Source organism: Carassius auratus, unplaced genomic scaffold, assembly GCF_003368295.1.
Source record: "Carassius auratus strain Wakin unplaced genomic scaffold, ASM336829v1 scaf_tig00030446, whole genome shotgun sequence".
Classification (NCBI taxonomy): Eukaryota; Metazoa; Chordata; class Actinopteri; order Cypriniformes; family Cyprinidae; genus Carassius; species Carassius auratus.
The window spans coordinates 227,501-252,500 of record NW_020525854.1 but is presented as its reverse complement, the minus strand read 5'-3'; the positions used below and the strand labels follow the sequence as shown (position 1 = coordinate 252,500).

The following is a 25,000-nucleotide window of genomic DNA, read 5'->3' as shown; positions in this document are numbered from 1 at the left end:
ATGATACATTTGATGTCAAAAACTGGAAAAAGTGACATTAAAATATACCGATATGAAACAAAGACAAATGTCAAAAGCACAACAAAATTCCTACAACTTTAAAGTAAAATAATAGAAATAATAATATTAAAATTAAAATATGAAAAACTTCTAACAGTGTGTTGGTGAGAATATACATATATGAGTTGGTGTTCACTGAAAACAATCTGCATTTGATTCTGCTGCAGAACTCTATTTGTTCTCTCTCTGATCACTCATTTTTAATTAACATTCTCATGGCTGTAAGCTAATGATAGACGACTTTAATTAGATTATAATTAACTGCTGAGTTTCATCTGAACAAATACAACCACAGGGAGAAGAGCTGGAGAAAGAGAGAGAGAGAGGGAGAGAGACAGAGAGACAGAGAGAGAGAGAGAGAGAGAGAGAGAGAGAGAGAGAGAGACAGAGAGAGACAGAGAGAGAGACAGACAGACAGAGAGAGAGAGAGAGAGAGAGAGAGACAGACAGAGAGAGAGAGAGAGAGAAAGACAGAGAGAGACAGAGAGAGAGACAGACAGACAGAGAGAGAGAGAGAGACCGACAGAGAGAGAGAGAGAGAGAGAGAGAGAGAGAGAAAGACAGAAAGAGACAGAGAGAGAGACAGACAGACAGAGGGAGAGAGAGAGAGAGAGAGAGAGAGAGAGAGAGAGAGAACACATCATGATACACACAGAACTCACAGCAGGACAGATGGAGGCACCGCTGCTCTGTTATTTTTGGTCATACAGATCAAAGTAATACATGTTTCTAATAAAGACTATTAATTCTAATTCTAATAAATGCACTCTGTTAAATAATTAAAGCAAACATGATGCGCTTTCTGCCATCTTGGTCATGTGAACTGTGTATGAAAAATAAATCTATAGAGAGTGATATGTCTACTTTCAAATAAAACTAAAATAAAATAGAAAACGTGTGTGTTAGCATGGATGATTTACATTAAATCTAATGTGTGTGCAGTGCACAATGTACATTTTTTAAGGATTTTTATTCAAATAAAGTGGGCATGCTGCGTTCTGTACTGGTTTTTTTTGTTTGGGGTTAGACAGATTCCGACCCAAAAATTAAAAAATAAAACACAGGAGTGGGAAGGAACGGGATTCATTCTTCCCTGATTGGGACGGGACTAGATTTCCCCCCAGTTTTTTTTTTTTTTTTGTGGGATTGGGACGAGATGGAACTTTATTTTCGGGAGTGGGACAGGGGAGATTTGAAAACCCACTCCCATGTCACCCTCTAGTTCAGACAGACATTTGTACACAAAACTGAAGGAAAAAGCCAAACCCTTCATACTGCAGACTGCTATCAGAAACAGAACACTAGCATACTACAGTAACTCTGCTCTCTCTCTGTGGACATCATTTGTTTTCTGAATGAGTGTTAATTCTGAACTGATCAGCATCTCTCAGCCTCACTCAGCAGCCAATAGGAGAAGAGCTGGCCACCCATGTGACCTGACTGCAGGACCCGTGTCCAGCGGTGACCGTCACCCTTCAGAGGAACACATGTAATTAAACAAAGCCGCTCACCGGCTGGAACAGCAGATAATGAGACACAAACCAGCATGCTCACATCAGTATCACATCAGATCTCTGTGCTTCTGCATCATTGTTTCAGGAGAGTATATAACACAGAACAGTAGCTGCATCATTTATTCATGCTGCAGTGCATGCTGGGAACTCACAAACCAGAACATGTCAGCAATACTGTTCAATATGTAGCAATATGAAGTTCTTTGTTTTGGGTTAATTTCTTATACACATTTCTTAAAAATATAAATAAATAATATGCAATTACTATTAAATACTACTACATAAAGCTAAATTTGGCTGTGATTATTTAAAGCTATTATTGTGTTAAATTAGAAAAGTATCAGGCAGACATTAAATAATAGCTTTAGAAATAAGTATTGTACTTAATTCAACATAAAATTAATTCATTCAGGAATTAAGTAAACGGCTCTCCGATTGAATCATTGCTTCAACTGATTCGTTCAAAACGTGAATTCATTCAGAAACTGACACTGCTGTCCAGTTCTGCTGTGGCTTTATAGATACTGTGTGTGTGTGTGTGTGTGTGTTCAATTCTATATTATGTTACACAATTTAAAAGCATAATGTGAAGGCAAGAAAACAATGCAAATAAAGTGAGACAAATGTTCAGAAAGCAGATACATTCGTCTGGTTAACATTGCCATCCGAGAAGAACAGAAAAAAAAGATAAGAAAAAACTGAAAAAAAAATCAGTGTAAGATGAAAATATTATGTGAACGTGAGAAGTCCATGAGCGTCACGTGTGCTGTGACTGGAGGTCAAAGGTCATCTGCTGGTCCTCTTGCTGAGCTTCTGAAGGTGATGAGCGTGTGCTTCCTCTCAGATACACCTACACGCACTGATTCACGTTTAATTGTTGTCTTACCGCTCCTGCAAACAATAGCCAACGAGGACCAAAGCACAAGGGAGAGCCTTCATTAAAAAAAACCCTGTTCCTGCGTCCTCGTAAACATCATTAAAACCTGAGGAGTCCCCGAGCCGACGCGTCTGAATCCTGAACACACACACACTCGCTCTTCTCCACCGCACAAGATACAGATGAAGCTCGTTAATGAGAATCAGGAACCGCTCAGGACTCAAGAGACTCTCAGGTGACATCTGATTTACTCACAAACATCTCTGAGTCTAGTTTAGAGATAATCAAAGGAACCATTAAACTAGCTTAAAAATTCAAAGAACTTCTAGAGAAGATCCCAAACTTAAAGTGATATTAATATTTTACATTCACAAAATAAATGTGAATTCTCCAGTTATAAATCCACAATCACAGCAGGACTGGTGTTAATTTGGTCAATGAAAACCATGACGGCCTGTGTTCTGTCATGAGATCTCAACCATACTGTTTGCAGTCTTGGTTGCTGAATACATCTTCAAATAATGCGTGTTCATGACTTTTACAAAAGCACATACCATCAAGAAAGAATCTCAAAGTAGCTGTGTCTTTAAAGGTTTACAGGTTAAAATTAAAAACGGTTCCCCTAATTAGAAAATGAATGAGATTTGGCTTCCTCAATGTGACGATGACATCGGTGAGAGGATCATCCTGCATTCAGACAGAAACACAGCGCGGCTCCGTTCTAATGGACTGCAGAAAGATTAGAGAGATGCCCAGATGCTCACTAGTAAGTGACCTACAGCACAGAAGCGTCAGTCTGAGATTAATGGAGCGTCTCTGAACACCCAGGAGCATCAGCGCGGGCCGTTCATCAGCCGTGAGCTCACACTGACACCTGAATCAAGTTATGATCAGATAAACCACAGATATCACAAACTACAGACAGACACGCTGCTCCACCGCAGGATCTCTGTTTTACAGCTCAAACATCTGAACATTCATGAATCAATGACTGGAGATTCACTGTGACAAACGATTCAAAGCTTCACCAAAATAAAACACGTTTAGGATTAAAATAGGAACAAATGTCCACCAATGATGTTACTTTTTATTGAACTGAGGCTTGCGGTAACTAATAGAGTATAAAACTCTGAGAATCTGACCTGCTTCACTTTTATTCTTCATAATGATGCCCTCGTTTCTGAAACTCGAACTGGAGAACACAACAGTGTGTGTGTGTGTGTGTGAGTGTGTGTGTGTGTGTGTGTGTGTGTGTGTGTGTGTGTGTGTGTGTGTGTGTGTTTGTGTGTGTGTGTGTGTGTGTGTGGCTTGAGGGCTGAAAGTGTTTCCTCCCACGCAGGGTAAAATTAATTGCCGTCCCCTCCAGACACCAACACAAAGATTAATCACCGCACACCTTAACAAACACCATACTCCCGACACACACACACACACAATCCAAGGTCTTTATCACAGCTGACTCACAAACACAGGAGTGTGTGGTGAGAAAGCAGCGATGGTGAGGTTCGACAGCATCAACAGCATGAGAGCATCCATCTGTCCTTCAACACACACTCGGAGAAACAATTACTGCAGAAAACGTTTAGTAACTGATCTCAGAAAGAGAGAGAGGTGGGCTGGTGATTTAGGGTGACTGCTAGAAGAACAAACTGAAGCTCCAGAGAAATCCAGATGAGAAACCATCTATCTACTGAAGAGACATGGGCATACAGATTCAACTGAGAGATAGATCAACAGAACGACAGATAGATGGATAGAACAACAGACAGATTTACACAATACAGTCTTCAATACACACACACACACACACACATCCCATCTGCCATTGCAGCTGCTGTTGTGTTGCAATCCTTTTAGTCCATAGTTTGTGTATATCAAATTAATATTAACTCTCTCTCTTTTAAACAAAACTACTTATACGCTGGAGAGGTTAGAGTTAAAGTATTTTACAGTAAGTAAAAGCTCTGCTCATTTACAGATGGATTATGTATGTATATCTATGAGCACACTTGTGGTTTCCCACGATCCCCTGCAGCTTCCCCTCAGTGCTCCAGCTTTATAGCAGCACTAACTGAAAAGAGTGCGTGTTTCTAGTTCTTAAGCTTGAAAATCCTCCCACACACTGTCCAATTCACCTATAAGACATCAGAATAAAACAAGACATATGTAGAGCTCAGAAAACTCCTCTCACTTCTCTCGCGATCACAGCAGATGGTGAACAATGTCTCTAAAAGAACTTAACATCTCCTATGCTTCACCTGTAAAAATCTGAAAAAAACATTAATTGTAAGCACCAGTAGCGGTTTTAGGCACGGGCGAACCGGGCAGCCGGGGCGTCATTTTTTCGTGAAAAAAAAAAAAAAAAAATCCTCTGCGTCGCAAAGCGGTTTTTCATCATTTATATAATTTCACTGTGTGTGGAATTGGCAAATTGGCGCTCCCTGCAGCTGCCGGCGCCCCTGCTTGCTGAAAATGTACCGCGGGCGACATTTCACCTCTGGGTCTCTCTCAAATGGAACGGGCAGGACGGGGGATCCACACTAGTATTATAATTAATAATAGGCTAAAGTCAGTCACACACCTCGACTTTCTTCCAAATAACGCACATTTCATTCATAATGTTATAATACAGGCCTATAGTTCCTGCAAATGAAACTAGGTGATATAAAACGATTATGCGGTCATCAAGGTGAACTGGTTTAGTCTTGACTTCTGGTCCTGAGTGACAGTTGGGGGGATGGGAAATCTGTGGATTGTCGAGTGCCAAATAAACAGAGATGGAGAAGAAAAGATCAGAGCCATCAGGTGGCCAATTTCGAAAAAAAAGAAAAGAAGAAGAGGAGAAACAAGCAAAAGATAAAGGTATGCAACTATGTTCTCTCTCTCTGTATGATTACAGTATCCATATCATGAATGAAGGGCTAATGTTAATTGGTGGTGGGTATAACTCTTTGTTAGCCTTTTTGCTATGATGCTTGCTATTCTTATACAACAATAATTTGGTTTCAACTCAATCACGAGATCTAATTTATAATATTGTGCTTTGCAATAAAACTGTTACAAGTTCAGTTATCATTTCCATCAGTTGGTTTAACATTAGGCCCTGCAAATAACCAGGCATTTTCTGTAGGTTAAAGATGAAAATTTGCTATTTATTTACTACACAGTATGCTAAGTATAGTTTTACAAGTCATAATTAAAAGTGTGTCATGCATAGAATTTGAGGCAGTAACCAAAGAGCTGATGGTTCCTCCATGAAAGTTCTGAAAGTTTTTCAAATTTTGGTTGAAAAATATCCTGAAACCCAAAAAGTTTTGGGTGATTAAAAAATAAAATCCCATTGTTTTTGCCTATACATATAATTTAAAGTCATTTTATTTTTTAAACAACTGAGTCCCAGTGACCATAGCATAACATGAATAAAATCGAAAGGGGTCTCGCCTAGTGTGTATTTCAATGTAGAACCACCACTGGTAAGCACCACCCCGAAATAAACACCAGTCACTGTAAGCCCCGCCCTCTAATAAATGTCAGACACTGTAAGCCCTGTCCTCAAACATACAGCAGTCTCTGTAAACCCCGCCCTCTTATATAAACCAGTCACCGTAAGCCCCACCCTCATCCATTTCCTTGTGCTTTAAGACCAGCTCCACCCAGTGTCACACCCCCTCTTTCAAACTCCGCCCATCCGGTCCCCAGGCTTGGCTCTTACTATGTGTAGCTCCAGATAGTCTCCGAGTCCCTTGGCGCTCTCCACCCGCACCAGAACGGCCTCCTTCAGCTGCGTGCTGAAGCCCACGGCCAGCCGGTCTGCCCTCGTGCTCGGCCGGTCGTTCGGGGGCCAGGTGTATGTGATGAGGGCCCCTCCGCGGCCGAAGATGTAGGTCGTCCCAGCTGAAACACAGACACAAACACACCATCAGAGAGAGCATCAGTCTACTGTAGCTGTGGTGTGAATGAGAGCCGGAGGACACTGCGTCTGCTTCAGTCGTGTGTCGACGCTCATGACTGATTGTGTTCCAGACTCTGAGATCAAGAGCCCTAATGGAGCTTCATCAGAGCCCAGGCATGGCTTTATACAACACATGCTCTGAGTGAGTCAAGCTGATCACACCACCAATGAAGCACATCACTGCAGGAACATTCCAGCACACACACACACGCGCACGCACGCACACACACACACACACACACACACACACACACACACGCACACGCACACACACACACACGCGCACGCACGCACACACACACACACACACACACACGCACACACACACACGCACACACGCATAAACACACACACACACACACGCATAAACGCACGGACGCACACGCACACACACACACACAAACAACCACACGCACACACACACGCACACACACACACACACACACACGCATAAACACACACACACGCACACACACACACACACACACACGCGCACACGCACACACACACACACGCACACACACGCGCACGCACGCACACACACACGCACACGCGCACACACACACACACACATGCACACACGCACAGACACGCACGCACACACACACACGCACACACACACGCACACAACACGCCTGCGCACTGGACTGATCAGAGGTTTTACATAATTGCCCATTATGATAACTAAATTAAACATACTACTGACAAAATATAGACCTGATCTATTTACTTAGAAGAAGACCGTTGGAAGAGTTCATGCAAATACTGCAATAAAATGATCAGTTTGAGCTGAATTGTAATATGTTGACAATTCATTAATACTTCAATACAAATTAATACTTTAATACTATTAATTAATATCATTAAATAATGGACACATTTAATTGATAAAAAATGACAGTAAAGACATTTAAATGTTCCAAAGATTTTCTATTTCAAATAATATTGAGCAGCACAACTGTGTTCAACACTGATGATAATCAGAAGTGTTTCTTGAGCAGTAAATCATCATATTATTCTGATTTCTGAAGATCATGTGACACTGAAGACTGGAGGAATGATGCTGAAAATACAGCGGAGCATCACAGAAATACATTACACTTTAACACAGATTCACACAGAAAACAGATGTAATAATATTTCAAAATGTTTACAATATTTTTGATTAAACTAAAAATGCAGCCTTGTAAGCAGAAATATTTTAAAAACGGTGTGGAATTGACCACTGATGAACTATCTCTGCTAATACATTTACATGAATGCATTTGGCCTTTTAATCAAAATGCCTTGCATTGCACTTAAGGTGTCATTAATTTGATTAATTCATGCATTCTCTGGGAATCAAACCCATGGCTTTGCTTCTCTGTTCTGCAAGAAAGCAGCTTGTGCTTGTAGTAACCAGTAACACTTCTGCTCAACTCCTGAAGATAAGAAGCGGTTGAGAACGTCAGCGGGAAGCATAAGAAGAAGAAAGCAAGTGTCTCAGTGACTGGTGAGCAGCAGAACATCAGCCACACCTCCACAGTTTCAGTCTGGACGAGAAATACCGTCACAGTCCAGCCGTTCACAAACACACAGCCGTTTAGACTCAATCGCTGCTCTCCTTCCCTCCGGCTACAGCTTGTAGTATCTGGCAACCGACTAATTATCAGAGAAACACAAGAGCCTCATGGGAAACAGAGCGAAGAGGAGGAGGAGGAGGAAGGCAGCACTGAATTGTCTCAGAAGAAAAACAGCAACAGGACGAGTGCAAGACACAGTTTTCCTTTCATCACGTCTCTGTTCATGAAGAGACATCACACCAACCCCTTCTCAAACCAGAAAAACAAAGAGAGAGTGTGGAACGGCTGCTGGGAACGGATGAGAGACATGCTGAGTCTCTCTCTCTCTCTCTCTCTCTCACTCCTTCTCCTCATGAATATGAAGCGTGACTGAAATGAGAGAGTGTCTGAAAAACACACACTAACTACACTAACACACTAACTCACTCTCACTCTCACTCCATCTCTCTCTCTCTCTCTCTCTCTCTCTCACACACACACACAGCACACGCACTGACGCGTCTGAGTGAAGGAAGTAGTGTGTGTATGTCAGTGAGATGCTCTGAGTGCTAAAATCACTATGCACCTGCAAAGTGGCATTAAAACCTTTATTCCTGATGGTCTGAGCTCAAGCTGTTATTCTAGAGCAGTGCAGAGGCAGACATCTTCATCCTCATCCTCATCCTCACAGACCTCAGTAATGTAGAGATCAGCTGACCAGACGAACCATCCCATAAACACATCACAGAAGAGATGCTGTGAATAATCATCACCACACCACAAGAACAAACAGCCCTCTGCATAATGTGTTCCTGCTGCAGTGCATGCTGGGAGCACGGTGCACTGACTTCTGAATCAGCTCCATTAGCTAATGCATCACATCTACAGAGCCTAGCAACCACACACAGCATCCTAGCAACCGCACAGCCCCATCAGACTGAGCTGTGACCGACGTGCTTTGATTTGTTGAGCGTCCAGTGATGAATTATAATGACTGCGGTGTGTGTGTGTGTGTGTGTGTGTGTTTAATCAATGGCTGAGTCAGAGACACTAGAGGCAGCCGTCAGATGAACGTGTTTGATTCTAACACTCCTAATTGCTTTCTTTGCAGGTTTAAATAAAAACAACACCACACAAGCAGTCTGGATACTAAAAACAACAACAACAAAAAGAATCAAAAGAACGAGTGAGTTCACACACACACACACACACACACACACTGACTGCAACAGATCTATGTTCCACATGAACAGAAGTCATGCAGGTCTGAAACACAGGAGTGAGTAATCTCTGACAGAAGCATCATTCAGACATGATCTTCATCATCATCATCATCATCATCAGCAGCTCAGATCCTGATCAATGCAGCGCTGCTCACACCGGTCACATGCAGAACAAGACCTTTCCTGAGGACGAGCGGTCGATGGTGAAGCTCCGCGAGGATCAAACACCGGCTGTCATCAGCCAGCAGGACCTGAGTGAGAGCAGGCCTTTCATCTGCTCCGCAGGATCGATGGAGACGCAGCGTTTCTGTTTTTAGGGATGTGATCGATGCAGGAGACAATCAGATCTCTTCATGATCAGATCTGGACCTTCAGCACCCTCAGAGCGGCGTTTACAAGAGATGAAATACAGCGTAAAAAATCTAATGTAAATATTAAATGAAAGTAAAGTAAAATCTAATTAAAAAGAATTAAATATGTAATGTAATATAAAGTACTCTTTAAATATGAATACTGTGTTCTGTGTGTCTATGTGTGAATGAATCGTTTACTACACACATCATAGTGTGTGTGACGCTAGCAGTGTTTCAGCATCTGCCGCCTCAACACATGAACACATGCTCTGAGACTTTTACCTTTTCTTTTGAGAAAAACCATCATCATATACAAAAAAAAAAAAAAAAAAAAAAACTTAAAGGGGTCATATGCAATGCTAAAAAGCTCAGTATTTGGTCTAATGAAATATGTTTATGATTTTAAGCTTCAAAAAGCAAATAATTTTCCACATACTCTACATTATTGTTTCTCTTCTATGCCCCGCCTTCTGAAACACGTCGGTTTTTACAAAGCTCATCGTTCTGAAAAGCAAGGTGTGCTCTGATTGGCCAGCTATCCAGTGTGTTGTGATTGGATGAATACCTCAAGCATGTGACGGAAATGTTACGCCCCTCACTGTACGAACGAGAGTACTACTACTAAAACTACACTTTTTTTTTTCTTTTTTTTTATAAAATCAATTCATTAGAGATGCTTTTGATTATAAATTATCTAAACTGACAGAGTGTATTATAAATGTAAAACATTGAATGGATAACCAATCATTTAAACGAAAAAAATAATTCATCCAAAAAACACTACACAGAATCTTGTAGATTACAATCTGCAACTAGACGGATGTACTGTTACTTCCTCTACAGTCAGAAATCTGGGTGTTATATTAGACAGCAATTTGTCTTTTGAAAATCATATTTCCAATGTTACAAAAACTGCATTCTTCCATCTTAGAAACATTGCCAAGCTACGAAACATGTTATCTGTTTCTGATGCAGAAAAGCTAGTTCATGCATTCATGACCTCTAGACTGGACTATTGTAATGCACTTCTAGGTGGTTGTCCTGCTTCGTCAATAAACAAGCTACAGGTAGTCCAAAATGCAGCAGCTAGAGTCCTTACCAGGTCAAGAAAATATGATCATATTACCCCAATTTTACAGTCTCTGCACTGGCTACCTATTAAGTTCCGTATCAGTTACAAATTATCATTACTTACCTATAAGGCCCTAAATGGTTTAGCTCCTGCGTACCTAACTAGCCTTCTACCACGCTACAACCCATCACGCTCCCTAAGGTCACAAAACGCTGGACTTTTGGTCGTTCCTAGGATAGCAAAGTCCACTAAAGGAGGTAGAGCTTTCTCACATTTGGCTCCCAAACTCTGGAATAGCCTTCCTGATAATGTTTGGGGTTCAGACACACTCTCTCTGTTTAAATCTAGATTAAAAACACATCTCTTGATGATGCTAACCCTATCATACAGAACTACCAATCTTGATTTTGACCTGAGATAGTCAAAAGTTATTACTAAATATAATGTATAATCTTTAATTTCCTGTAAAGTTACTTTGCAGCAGATAAATTGTTTTTTGAACCTTTTTTTTTTTAACCATTAAAAGAGAGCCTAGAAAAATGAAAACGATATAAAAGTCAGAATCCAGAAAAATTTAATTGGGTAATTCTGTGTCAAATCAACCACGGCTCAAGTTTTTGATTTAACTAAGATTTATTCTGAAGAAAGATGACAATGTATTTTGGTGAAACACAAAATATGAAATGTAACGGATTAATATTAACTGAATAATCTACTATTTTGTAGAGAGCAGTTTTCACCTGAGATTCAGAGCCAAATTACAGGGGGTAAAAATGACTTCAGAAAGATAGCAGCATCATAATGTTATGGAATTAGTAGCTCTGTTAGTAAAATCTGTTCACTTTTACAGTCTGCATTATGTGCCAATGGTGACCGTTCAGAAATGGGGAAAGGCACTTTTCAAGTTTTTTTTTTTTTCCTTCAAAGTTTGCATGCCTGTAACTCAAGAAGCATTAAAGATATCTTAAAGCACTTTAATATACTGGGCCTTAACAAGCTTTCCTTTTGACATCTTTAGTTTTAATGGTCGACATGGCTTGTTCCCAGAGATATTGAAATTTAAATATGGATCCATGAGTAAATCATTAAAATGTACACATTTTCAGTAATCAAAAACCAAACGAGAGTAATTTTGTTTGAAATTTAAAGAGGAATATCTAAAGAACAAATAATGCTGAAACTAGAGATGAACCTCATTTCCTTCTGTCAAAACAACTGCATTGAACATAACCTGTTTGAGTGCCATAAATATTTTTCCAAAGTTTACATGCCTATAAATCAAGAACTATTAAAGATATTGCAATATGATTTTAGATTGTATTTGTTAATGAACTTTACTATGAAATAATGCAGATATGATAGAGCCTAACGTGTGTGGAAGCGTGTGCAGCTCAGATGATGATTGGTGATTCAGCTGGACTTCTGTTAAGATCACGTTCTAAAAGTCATAATCTGAGTGGACGTGATGAACCCAGAGTCCTAGAATCAGCAGGATCTGAAGGACGCAGTTTATCCCGCTTCACTCTTTTACTGGTGACTTGAGTTTCTTTCTCTTTCTTACAGTCTGAGCATCCCCTGAGCGTTCAGTCGTCTTCTCTCTCATCCATCATTAGGAGCTGCCCAGTCGAGTCTGACTGTTATGTAACGCATCACGTGTGTCAGAGAAACTCACAGCCGTCAATCACACATCTGACATCACGAACACAACGGAGAACTGCAGCTTTTCAAGCGTTCCATGACACTGCACTGCTAAACCATGCTGTTTATCATCTCTCTCCTTATTCTGCAGATGTGTGTGTTAAGTTATTGTGTTGTCCAAACAGCATTAAAGAACATCATCACAAGTTGCTGTGATCTCCACATGATCTTCAGTGCTAAAACAGACTGATGACGCATGAAGAGATAGAGTGTCTCGATTACCTCGAATTAGAACGAGCTGCAAACTCAAGCAGAGCAGCGGTGCAGAGACGGTTTCCCATCATGACCTACTTTACATCCCTAAAACACACGCAGAAACCCCAGAAAGATACAGCGACAGCCTCCATCAAAGAGCGAGTGTGTGTGTGTGTGTGAGAGGGAGTGGGGCAGATCTCCTCTTAAGCCAGGCATCTTGTCACAAAGGAAACATGGGAAGCCATTTTGTGTGTAGAGCTCAAAGACCGAACATACAGCGGATTGAGAAGCACAACTGAACAAACACACAACTCAAACACGCCTGTCGAATCAAACCATGATCTACACATCAGCTAACCTCATCTGACTCACAAAATACAGAAGTGTTCACTCAAAACCAGCTTCAGACACGGTCCGTCTGTCTGAGCTCCTGTTCACCAGATTTGTGTGCAGTTATGTCTGTTCATCACAAAGTGATCCTGGCTCTTCAGAAGAGCATTGTGAAGCTTCATTAATGATAAGATCAACTTTCAATGAATCTGTCTAACAGTAAAATGACAGAAACACATTAAAATCACTTTACCTTAAACATTCAACAAATTATAAATGGACATTTCCATTTCCAATGGAAATTTACAAAATTTTCATAAAAACTATAATAGTAGTCTGTAGTCTTTCCACAAACAGCACATGAAATAGAGACGCAGAGACGCTAGAAAGTCTTTGGTTTGTTTTCCAAGTTCTTTTGTGCTCCAGTGTCTCTGTGAACACAATCTTCTGCATTGTATAAACACCCAAACTGGTCATTATGAGAAAACACTGTTTGTAATTAAATCAGTGCTTGGGATATGAAGAATTACCTGCTGACTAGTGACCAATGATGTAATTTAACTTTCAGATTAACCCTTGCCTTTCAATCAAGCTGAAAAACTATTAACACACACCCACGTCTGTTCCTGGATCAGCATCTTTAGTTACTGTTGAAGAAACACTTGTAACCCTAACCCATAAATCATCAGAGGCAGATCAAAACAGACTGATGAGCCTCACTCCAGCCATGAACCAGACCCTGAACCTGCCCTGAAATCTGAGCAGCTGACAGAACATTAGATCACACTCAGCCTACAGCTGCAGACGCTTCTCCACCCTCCACACCATGGATTCATCCTCCTCACTACAATCAAACTGACTGCGACCAGAGCCAGACCAGCTTCACGCACAAACACAGATCCATGGAAACTGAGAGTCTGATAAGGAAATGTTGTTTCTGTCACGTCTGACTCATGTGATGAGACTCACAGAGACGCGTTTAAGGTGCACTGCACATCCACATCTGCTTCCAGCTCTATTTGAAATCAAACTCTGTAATGAGTGCAATTTATTCCTCTAATTAAAAGACACAAACAGCCTCGCTCACAGCAACCGCTTCAATTAAACATCCATTACACCTGGTAAGATCTGCAGATGCTCTTCATCAGACTGAGGGCATGACATAACCATCACATAATGTTGCTATGGATACCACATTGCTGACACCACAGCAGCATATAACTGACAACAACATCACGATACTGACACGACTCACAATACTGCATTATCACACTACTGACACAACAGCATCACCATACTGACACGACTCACAATACTGCAATATCACACTACTGACAGAACATCACGATACTGACACATCTCACAATACTGCAATATCACACTACTGACACAACAGCATCAGGATACTGACACGGCTCACAATACTGCATTATCACACTACTGACAGAACATCACGATACTGACACATCTCACAATACTGCAATATCACACTACTGACACAACAGCATCAGGATACTGACACGACTCACAATACTGCAATATCACACTACTGACACAACAACATCAGGATACTGACATGACTCACAATACTGCATTATCACACTACTGACACAACAGCATCACGGTACTGACACATCTCACAATACTGCAATATCACACTACTGACACAACAGCATCACGGTACTGACACATCTCACAATACTGCAATATCACACTACTGACACAACAGCATCAGGATACTGACACAACAGCATCAGGATACTGACACGACTCACAATACTGCAATATCACACTACTGACACAACAGCATCACCATACTGACACGACTCACAATACTGCAATATCACACTACTGACACAACAGCATCAGGATACTGCCACGGCTCACAATACTGCATTATCACACTACTGACACAACTGCATCAGGATACTGCCACGGCTCACAATACTGCATTATCACACTACTGACACAACTGCATCAGGATACTGACACGACTCACAATACTGCATTATCACACTACTGACACAACATCATCACGATACTGACACGGCTCACAATACTGCATTATCACACTACTGACACAACTGCATCAGGATACTGACACGACTCACAATACTGCATTATCACACTACTGACACAACTGCATCAGGATACTGCCACGGCTCACAATACTGCATTATCACACTACTGACACAACAGCATCACGATACTGACACGACTCACAATACTGCAATATCACACTACTGACACAACAACATCATGATACTGACACGACTCACAATACTGCAATATCACACTACTGACACAACAACATCATGATACTGACACGACTCACAATACTGCATTATCACACTACTGACACAACTGCATCAGGATACTGCCACGGCTCACAATACTGCATTATCACACTACTGACACAACAGCATCACGATACTGACACGACTCACAATACTGCAATATCACACTACTGACACAACAGCATCAGGATACTGACACGACTCACAATACTGCAATATCACACTACTGACACAACAACATCATGATACTGACACGACTCACAATACTGCATTATCACACTACTGACACAACAACATCATGATACTGACACGACTCACAATACTGCAATATCACACTACTGACACAACAACATCATGATACTGCCACGGCTCACAATACTGCATTATCACACTACTGACACAACAGCATCACGATACTGACACGACTCACAATACTGCAATATCACACTACTGACACAACAACATCATGATACTGACACGACTCACAATACTGCAATATCACACTACTGACACAACAACATCATGATACTGACACGACTCACAATACTGCAATATCACACTACTGACACAACAACATCATGATACTGACACGACTCACAATACTGCAATATCACACTACTGACACAACTGCATCAGGATACTGACACGACTCACAATACTGCATTATCACACTACTGACACAACTGCATCAGGATACTGACACGACTCACAATACTGCAATATCACACTACTGACACAACAACATCATGATACTGACACGACTCACAATACTGCAATATCACACTACTGACACAACAACATCATGATACTGACACGACTCACAATACTGCATTATCACACTACTGACACAACAGCATCACCATACTGACACGACTCACAATACTGCAATATCACAATACTGACACAACAGCATCACGATACTGACACGACTCACAATACTGCAATATCACAATACTGACACAACAACATCACGATACTGACACGACTCACAATACTGCATTATCACACTACTGACACAACAGCATCACCATACTGACACGACTCACAATACTGCAATATCACACTACTGACACAACACCACCACGAAGTGACACAACTCACAGTACTGAAATATCACACTACTGACACAACAACATCACGATGCTGACATAACATTATCACATCGCTGTGACTATGACCTGACAACCACTGACACTAAACTGGGAGGGCATCATCACATCACCACCAACAATGTGTTGGCTCTCTGCTTCCACAAATCAAAACTCAATTAATCTTATAGTAATTTAATTCTCACTCAAGACGTGTCAAACAGACTAACAGCCTCATCTGCGCCCGACAGATGGCAACAGTCGATGAGGTGAGATGCCCCGGGGACGAGGACAAACCCCACCAGGACGGGACATCATACAAAAACAAGGAACACAAGCTGCTACAGAGAAACAGGATCACCTGAGGTTCATCTCGATTCACACACATGTGCACTTACAGCGGGAGCGTGCTTGTTTACTCTGATTAGGAAATCCAGCAGTGGAGGAATAGATTAGAAGGATTAATGTGTAATTCATTACTTCCATCTGAATGCATCCAGTGAGTTTAATCACAGCAGCACACAGCCCTCGAGAGCAGACCCTACAGGGCCCAACGGAGCAGGAGAGAGCCGCAGGACGAAACACCAGAGCAGACACAATAATAACCACACTAATCATTCAGAAACACGCCACTCTCAATCCAATCATCCCAGCCGCTGACAGCACAACCTCTCCTCTTCAATGAAATCAGATTCAGCTGTGTGACATCTGACAGTACATGAGAACAAACTAACAATAACACTTTAAAATACGGCTCCATCCCTGACAAAATACTACACAGGAACAAATGACTAAAACACTCTGAACATTCCCGAAACTACTGTTCAACTAACAAGAAACTCTGATTGACCAATCGGTAAGTTAGAGTACTTAGCTGAAAGTGGTGGTTCACTATTACAAAATATATTTTTTCTTTTTGTTTTATTATATACAGGTTTATAATTAATTAGAATGATGCATGTGTAAATAATTCTAAAGTGAAGGTCATGGTAACCCACTAGTAATGACTCAAGCATTACCAAATCTGTCAGAGGGAATTACACATTTTTTGGATCAGTATTTTAAAGGGAAGATCATGATAACTCCCTAGTAATGACTAAAGTCACTGTAAAACTAGGTTCTGGATAATAATACTTCAGATGGATTTGGTATCTCTCGAGCCATTGCTAGTGGGTTACCGTGATCTTCACTTTAGAATAAATTTTACATTTTGCATTATTTACATGAATTATGCTATTAATTACTAAATCATGAATCTGAGTTTCTTGTTAGTTAATAGTAGTTACTAAAATGTAAAAAAAATACATTAGTTCCTTATGCATTATTAATATTTTCATTAGTCTAATATATTCCTCCTATATTTGTCAATTTAAATGCATACTGCCCACCATTATCTGTTTTCCTAAAGCCACCAGGTGTCGGAGCCCAGTTGCAAGGGCCCTGTCATCGCTGCTTGCAGCTTTAATAGTATGTATGTAATAAGAAGACGTTTTGAAGTGTAGCTATCTTTCATAAGGCTGCAATAGTTTTGTTGAATTGCATCTGACTGGTTGAGGTAATGAATTGTAATGACACTGATAATGACGGCTCACGCTGTCCGTCAAAGACAAGAGCATCAGGCTGAAGGTGTGAGAATAAATTAGTCAAACTCAAGCATGCTCCGTGTTTCTCCACACATGAGATTCATTCAGCGTTTTTCAATATGCAATTAAAAGCTATGAACATGCAGCTAAAGAAAGTTTTCAGAAGTGCAGGATGGCATCATTCAGTGCCAAGAACAAAGACGCGGCACTCAGCCATATAATTAAAAAAGCTTTCAGATCCGCTCCGGCCCTGCGTGGCCATTAAAACACCGGGCTTTATTAAAATTTGATGAAGCACAAAGAATCTTTTGGCTGTGGCTGTATGTCGAGACCCGACTGCCTCCACAGGACTTAGACTGTTTTTCAGCCTGTAATGGGGTTTTGCTAAATAAAACATCCAGTGCGGATAAACAACACAAGACGGATGAAATATTGAAATCGCAAGCACTTCATGTCCTCATGCTAATGTGAAATGCTTCAGACTGAGTTAGTGCTGAGCTAAAATCATCTCAGAGTAAATTAACAGTGAAGAATGTGAGCAGACAGAATCAAACACGCTGAAGACATCGATCGACATGTGTGTTACAAGTGTGAAATAACACAGAGGAGAGAGAATCACTCACCTGGTGACAGGAGCATAAAAGCTTTTAAACTAGTCTTAAATTAGTCAGCTTTCTATTTTTTTTTCTTTAAGACTGGTCATATTTATTTATTTATTTTTAATTAAGTTACAAAGAAATACATAAAATAAAAATGAAAAATGAGAGTGATTACCATGTGTTTGTCCGCTAGTTTGTCAGACTAGTTCTTAAGACACGTCTTAACAAGGAGGCTAAGTTCATGGAACTGGCCCCTGCTTATAATGTTACAGTAGATTTCTATTTCAAATTAATGCAGTTCTTTCTATTCAGTCTATTCATCAGTGAATCCTGAATAATAAAATGATTCACGGTTTCCTCCAAAATATTGAACTGTGTTCAACACTTATAATAATCAGAAATGTTTCTTTAGCAGTAAATCATCATATTTTCATGATTTCTGAAGATCATGTGACACTGAAGACTGGAGGAATGATGCCGAAAATACAGCGGAGCATCACAGAAATACATTACACTTTAACAGATTCACACAGAAAACAGATGATTTACACTGGAATAATAAATAAATACTTTTTTACTGTACTTTTGTTCAAATGAATGCCGCCTCTGTGAGCAGAAGAGTTATTTTCAATGGTAATATTAATGCATCATGTAATGTCACATTCTGTAAACAGTTAACAATGACTGTACACACAGTACGAGCAGTGTAATACTCATCATTAGATCATTAGAGAGACGAGCTGAGGAGCTCCAGAGACACGCTGAAGAAAGAAACAGAAACAATAAAGAAGCCAGCGAGAGGAAAGACGCACTAATGCAGCTCCGCAGGAGACGATCTAACGCTAATAAAAGAGCTGAGACACATCACCATCTCACCTACAGTTACAACACACACACACACACTAATTTGTGCTACAGTCAGGAGTTTACAGAAGCTCCATCGCTGCTAAATGGGTCAGAGAAGATGATAATGAGACTCTACTAGAGGACGTGATAGAGAGAGAGAGAGAGAGAGAGAGAGAGAGAGAGAGAGAGAGTTTCTTTAACATCTAACATGTGAACGTTGAGCCTCAAATAACAGTGCGAGGGAATCATTAGTGCTCAGATCTGCATTAAACACTCAGTTCAGCATCTGCTGATCAACATCATGTGATCACTGCAGGAAACCATACAAACACACATCATACAAACTAACAAGTACATTTTACTCTTACAACATCAAACCCTCTGTGTGAAATTAGATCGATCTTATAAAAATAGCATGAAAAAAATATATATAAACATTCCAGATTCAGGCAAAAATGCTGTAATTATATATCAATATGACTTTAATAAAAAATGCTTAAGAACAATAATACTCTGTAACATTACAGAGTGAAATTAAATAATAAGTTCAATTAATTATGCAGTCCTGTGGTGGTGCTTTATTCTCACATGTTCTGAAGGTGTGTCTCTCTCCATCTCTCTGTCTGCTCAAGCACATACATGTGTGTAATTTCTGCAGCATGAACACATGAAGCAATCAGCCCACAGAAACCAGATAGCAGAGACTGACATGACTCCTCAAACACAGCAGAAGCACTGAGAAACCAGAGCAACACACAAAAACACACAGAGAACATCCCTAAACGACACACACACACACACACACACGCACACGCACACACACACGCACACTCACACGCACACTCACACGCACACTCACACACACACACTCTCACACACTCACACACACACTCTCACTCACACACACACACACGCACACTCACACTCACACTCACACTCACACTCACACACACGCACACTCACACTCACACACACACACTCTCACACACTCACACACACACTCTCACTCACACACACACACTCTCTCACACACACACACACACACACACAGTGTGTTGATTTGCTGTCATGCTGATCGATTGGCTCACACTGCGGCCGTCTGATTGTTTTGTGTTTGTCACGCCTGACATTTCCTTCATTCCGATATCGCTCTTCATCGCTCGTCCATCCCAGACTATTATTGAGCAGCATGTCTTGTTTTTTTTCTCCTCCAGTGTGTTTATTTATTAATTTTGCTGTGCATTCAGTAAATGTCACTGGAGACCGCGACGACACACGGAGAGTAAATCCACCGCAGGACCGTCACTGTCCAACACAAACCACAGATCAAACACATCACAGTTGATTAATAGGCAACTGAGGATTGTTATAAATCTACAGTTACATGTTTTTGTTTCTTGATATGAAGCTGCTCCTGGACTGTGTTCATGAATAATCTAAATAAAACCAGAAATGCTAAGTAGTTTGGTGCTTTTTCAAATCACAAATGTTGCTCATTTAGTGATTGAATCGTGGCATAGTGTTCATGTACATGAGCAGCTCATGATCTGGTGTCCAGCATCTTACGGCGAATCGATTCACAGTAAATGATCCTGACCTCCATCTGCATGGATCATGGTGCTAGCAATGCCAAGGGAATGGATGAACTGATGATATGATGAGAAGTCACCAAATGCATCAATGTAAAGGAGATCCTGCTGGTGATGCTATCAGCATGTGGGAATGAAGCAGAACTGTGAACAGGAGCAGATGAGATCAAACACAAAGATCTGATGCTCTTCATATCAACCAATTACAGTCTCACAGAGGAGTCGTGGGTCTCTGTGTCTGCAGGGAAACAAACCCACCAGAACACCTCCAGTAAAACTAAAGATAGAAGAGCACTGAACCAACACACACACACTGATCAATCTACTCGTTCAGCCGCAAACACCTTCACTGAATCGATGGACTAACAAGCTGCTTGTGTTCCCTGCAGATACCAGTCAATAACAGCACACAAATAAACCTCCTGCAATATCAATAACTACTGAAACAACTGATTGAACACCATGACATGAATGAAACTTCATTCTCTCCTCTTCTGAAGAAACACTGAGCTCCACACACACACACACACACACACACTTTCTCTCACACACATGAGCTGCAGATAATCGCACAGGACAGATGCTTTCAGCAGCCTCACGGCAGACGTCCATTAGTGACCCTGAGGTCAAAGGTCATGACCTGCAGTCTATTCAGTCTGACTCTCTCTCTCCCCACAGATGTGATGTCACAAACAAACATCTCCAATTCCGCTGGTTCAGTCTGGATGAGTCATCTGTAAATAAGAGCATTTATAAGAGTGTCAGACCACAGGCGTCCTGGACTCACGATCCATCAGCGCCTCCCTGCTCTCTCACATCAATCATGTCTAAAGTATCCCAGAAATCTTTGCAAGGACTCAGGTGTCCTCTGAGCGTCTGATGGATGAGGAGGGGTTTGACATCGATCTCTCCTCCTCCTGACGGATCTGCGTCCATAAACTTCATGAAGCTCTAAATCTGAACCACATCCCCTGGACCACCGTCAGCAGAGCGTCTAGGATGGATAACTAATACTAACCTGCTCCTTTACTGAGTGAAATGAGGTACAGACAGATGGACAGACAGACACAGACAGACAGAGAGACAGACAGACGGACAGACAGACAGAGAGACAGACAGACGGACAGACAGACAGAGAGACAGACAGACGGACAGACAGACAGACAGAGAGACAGACAGACAGGCAGACAGGCAGACACAGACAGACAGACAGACAGACACAGACAGACAGAGAGACAGACAGACGGACAGACAGACAGAGAGACAGACGGACAGACAGACAGAGAGACAGACGGACAGACGGACAGAGAGACAGACAGACAGACAGACAGACAGACAGACAGACAGACAGACAGACGGACAGACAGACAGACAGACAGACAGAGAGACAGACAGATGGACAGACAGACACAGACAGACAGACAGACAGACAGACAGACACAGACAGACAGAGAGACAGACAGACGGACAGACAGACAGTGAGACAGACAGACGGACAGACAGACAGAGAGACAGACAGACGGAGAGACAGACACAGACAGACAGACAGACAGACACAGACAGAGAGACAGACAGACAGACAGACAGACAGACACAGACAGACAGACAGACACAGACAGACAGACAGACAGACAGACACAGACAGAGAGACAGACAGACAGACAGACAGACAGACAGACAGACGAACAGACAGACGGACAGACAGACAGAGAGACAGACACAGACAGACAGACACAGACGGACAGACAGACAGACAGACAGACAGACAGACAGACAGACGGACAGACAGAGAGACAGACAGACAGCCAGACAGGCAGACAGGCAGACAGAGAGACAGACACAGACAGACAGACACAAACAGACGGACAGACAGTGTGTGTGTTTCTCCTCTCTCTATCTGAAGGTCAGTGCAGTGTCCACAGGTTTTATTTGTTCTGTCGTGTGAATGTTAACCGAGGATGTGTCTGTTGTTTCCTTTATGGCTGTGTAACCTTTTACAGCAGCTTTGATTCTTTAACTGCTGCAGTTCAGCATCAGATATTATCAGGCACCTGTCAGTCTGGGTCTGTCCATCTGCACAGCAAAAACTGTGGATTAGCAACTAAATTCGACACAAATAATTGTTTTCAAACAGGTCTGTTTAAATCAAATTTCTGAGTGAAAGTGAAGTAAATCATCCACATTGTGTCCATCTGCTCAACATCAATACAACACAAAGCTGCAGAAGTTTTGTTTTGCTTCTCTCACAGATGCGTCTGTGCTCCCATCTTATTATTTCGGCCCATCAAGTCTCACACACAGAGCTCTGTATTTTCATTACAGCAAACACACACATGAATTGCTGTGAAAGCCTCCGATCACAGTGCGTCCAGTGAATGGAGGGTCTCTGTCTCTCTCTCTAATGAACACACTTTAATGCCACATGGAACACCAATGATTCTCCTATTTACTGCATCATTACAGACTCACTTGACGAGAGACAGTCAGCTCTCACCAAGTGTGTATTTGACAGTGTGTAAGAGGCAGTCCAGCCAAAAACAATCACTCTGTCATCATTTATTCTCCCCTGTGTCATTCAAACTTGTATGACTTTCTTTCTTCTGTTGAACACAACAGAACATACCATGAAGGACATCTGACTTTCACACAGATTGAAACACTGCAGATATTTTGATCCATTCACACAGGCAAACGTCACACAAACATCATTGTGTCAAATATTCATGACACTCAAAAAGACCTCAAGAAGAGTTCCTGATGATCCCCTGTTTGAAACCGAGCAAATGGTCTGTTTCTTGAGCGCTTTCCGTTTGGACCGGAAGAAAGACGCAACCTGCTGCTGAAGAGGGTGAAACCTGAATTATTGACGAGTCTGAACACAGCATCTAAAGAGCTCTGCTAGCTCAATAATTCATCATCCCAATCAGATAAAGGTCCATTCAAACCGACACAGTCAGAGTGGGAGAACGAGGCAAACCGGTGGACAGGTGAGGCCAAACACAGAGCTGGTTTATTTGAATTCACTCTATTTATAGTCAGCGTTCCACTATATAATATAATTATACTAAAAGAGACAGAAGATATGGAGTAGATTAAGTGTGAAACAGGTTTAACAGTACATTTTTTATCATGTTGATGCATTGTTAAGCTCATGAGAAGCTCATAGTGATGGAGTCTCTGTCTGTCGGCAGTGTGTCTGGTGTAATGGAGTGTTTGGCAGCTGGTGTGTGTCCGTATGGTCGTTCAGTTGGAGGTTTGAGGTCAGTCAGTTGAGCGGTCACATCTGCTGCAGTGATTCGAGCACACCTGATCCTCCACAGCTCACACTGAATACAGCTCCTCTTACACTACACACAACACAACTGTCAACACTGGGAATAATCTGGATTCTTTAATGGTTTGCTCACCAAGGCTGTGTTTGTTTAATAATAAAAAAAAATACTACTACTAATAAATTAAATTAAATTAAATGAAAATTTAAAAAATAGCTGTTTTCTGTATGAATAAAGGTTAGAATGTGACAACCGTTATTCATTTGTATTGTTTAGAATTCTTATATAAATAGAAAAGTAAAAAGGACAACATTTATTTGAAACAGAAATCCACTGTAACATCATAAATGTCTTTACTGTCAGCTTTGATCAGTTTAATGCACCCCTGTAAAGTATTTCATTTCTGATCATGTGACACTGAAGACAGGAGGAATGATGCTGAAAATACAGCTTTCATATAAAATCAGCCCTGGTAGGCAGAAAATGCATTAACTAAACCTGAATTTTTCCAAATGTTTTGATGCATACTCTGATAGAGTCAGCACTTGTAGTTAGTGAGTGAAGCTCTACATAATTGACCGGTTGAAGCACAGAATCATCTCCACAGTTATGGCCTCATGTAAACATCTCTTTAAATGCATCTGCATTGACAATCTGTAAAAAACAAAACAAAAAGGAAACCACCAGGAAGTGACAGGGACGTGTCTGACTGTGTTTCCCAGCAGGCCAGAACATGTCTGGATCACGTGAGCTCTGACGTTGCAGAAGCTTTAACCGACCAGAACCACAGCTCCTTCACCAAGAGTTAGACACGGAAAACCAGGTCACCTAGTTTTGCTTCACTCTTCTCCTGCTTCTCTGGAGAGAGTCTGATATAGAAGAACGAGACAAAGACAAAGAGACGGAAATGA

The 25,000-nt window shown here is 41.2% G+C and overlaps 1 protein-coding gene across 2 annotated transcripts in view; it reads right to left on the bottom strand.

The window, feature by feature from the left end:
- The window catches only part of LOC113080236 (neurexin-2), a 269,544-nt gene that overhangs the window by 34,114 nt on the left and 210,430 nt on the right, over window positions 1-25,000 (bottom strand). For both annotated transcript variants that reach the window (XM_026252449.1, XM_026252447.1), the window contains one exon: window positions 6,164-6,345. In XM_026252449.1, coding sequence (XP_026108234.1) covers window positions 6,164-6,345 — 182 coding nt within the window. The remainder of the gene's footprint in view (window positions 1-6,163; window positions 6,346-25,000) is intronic.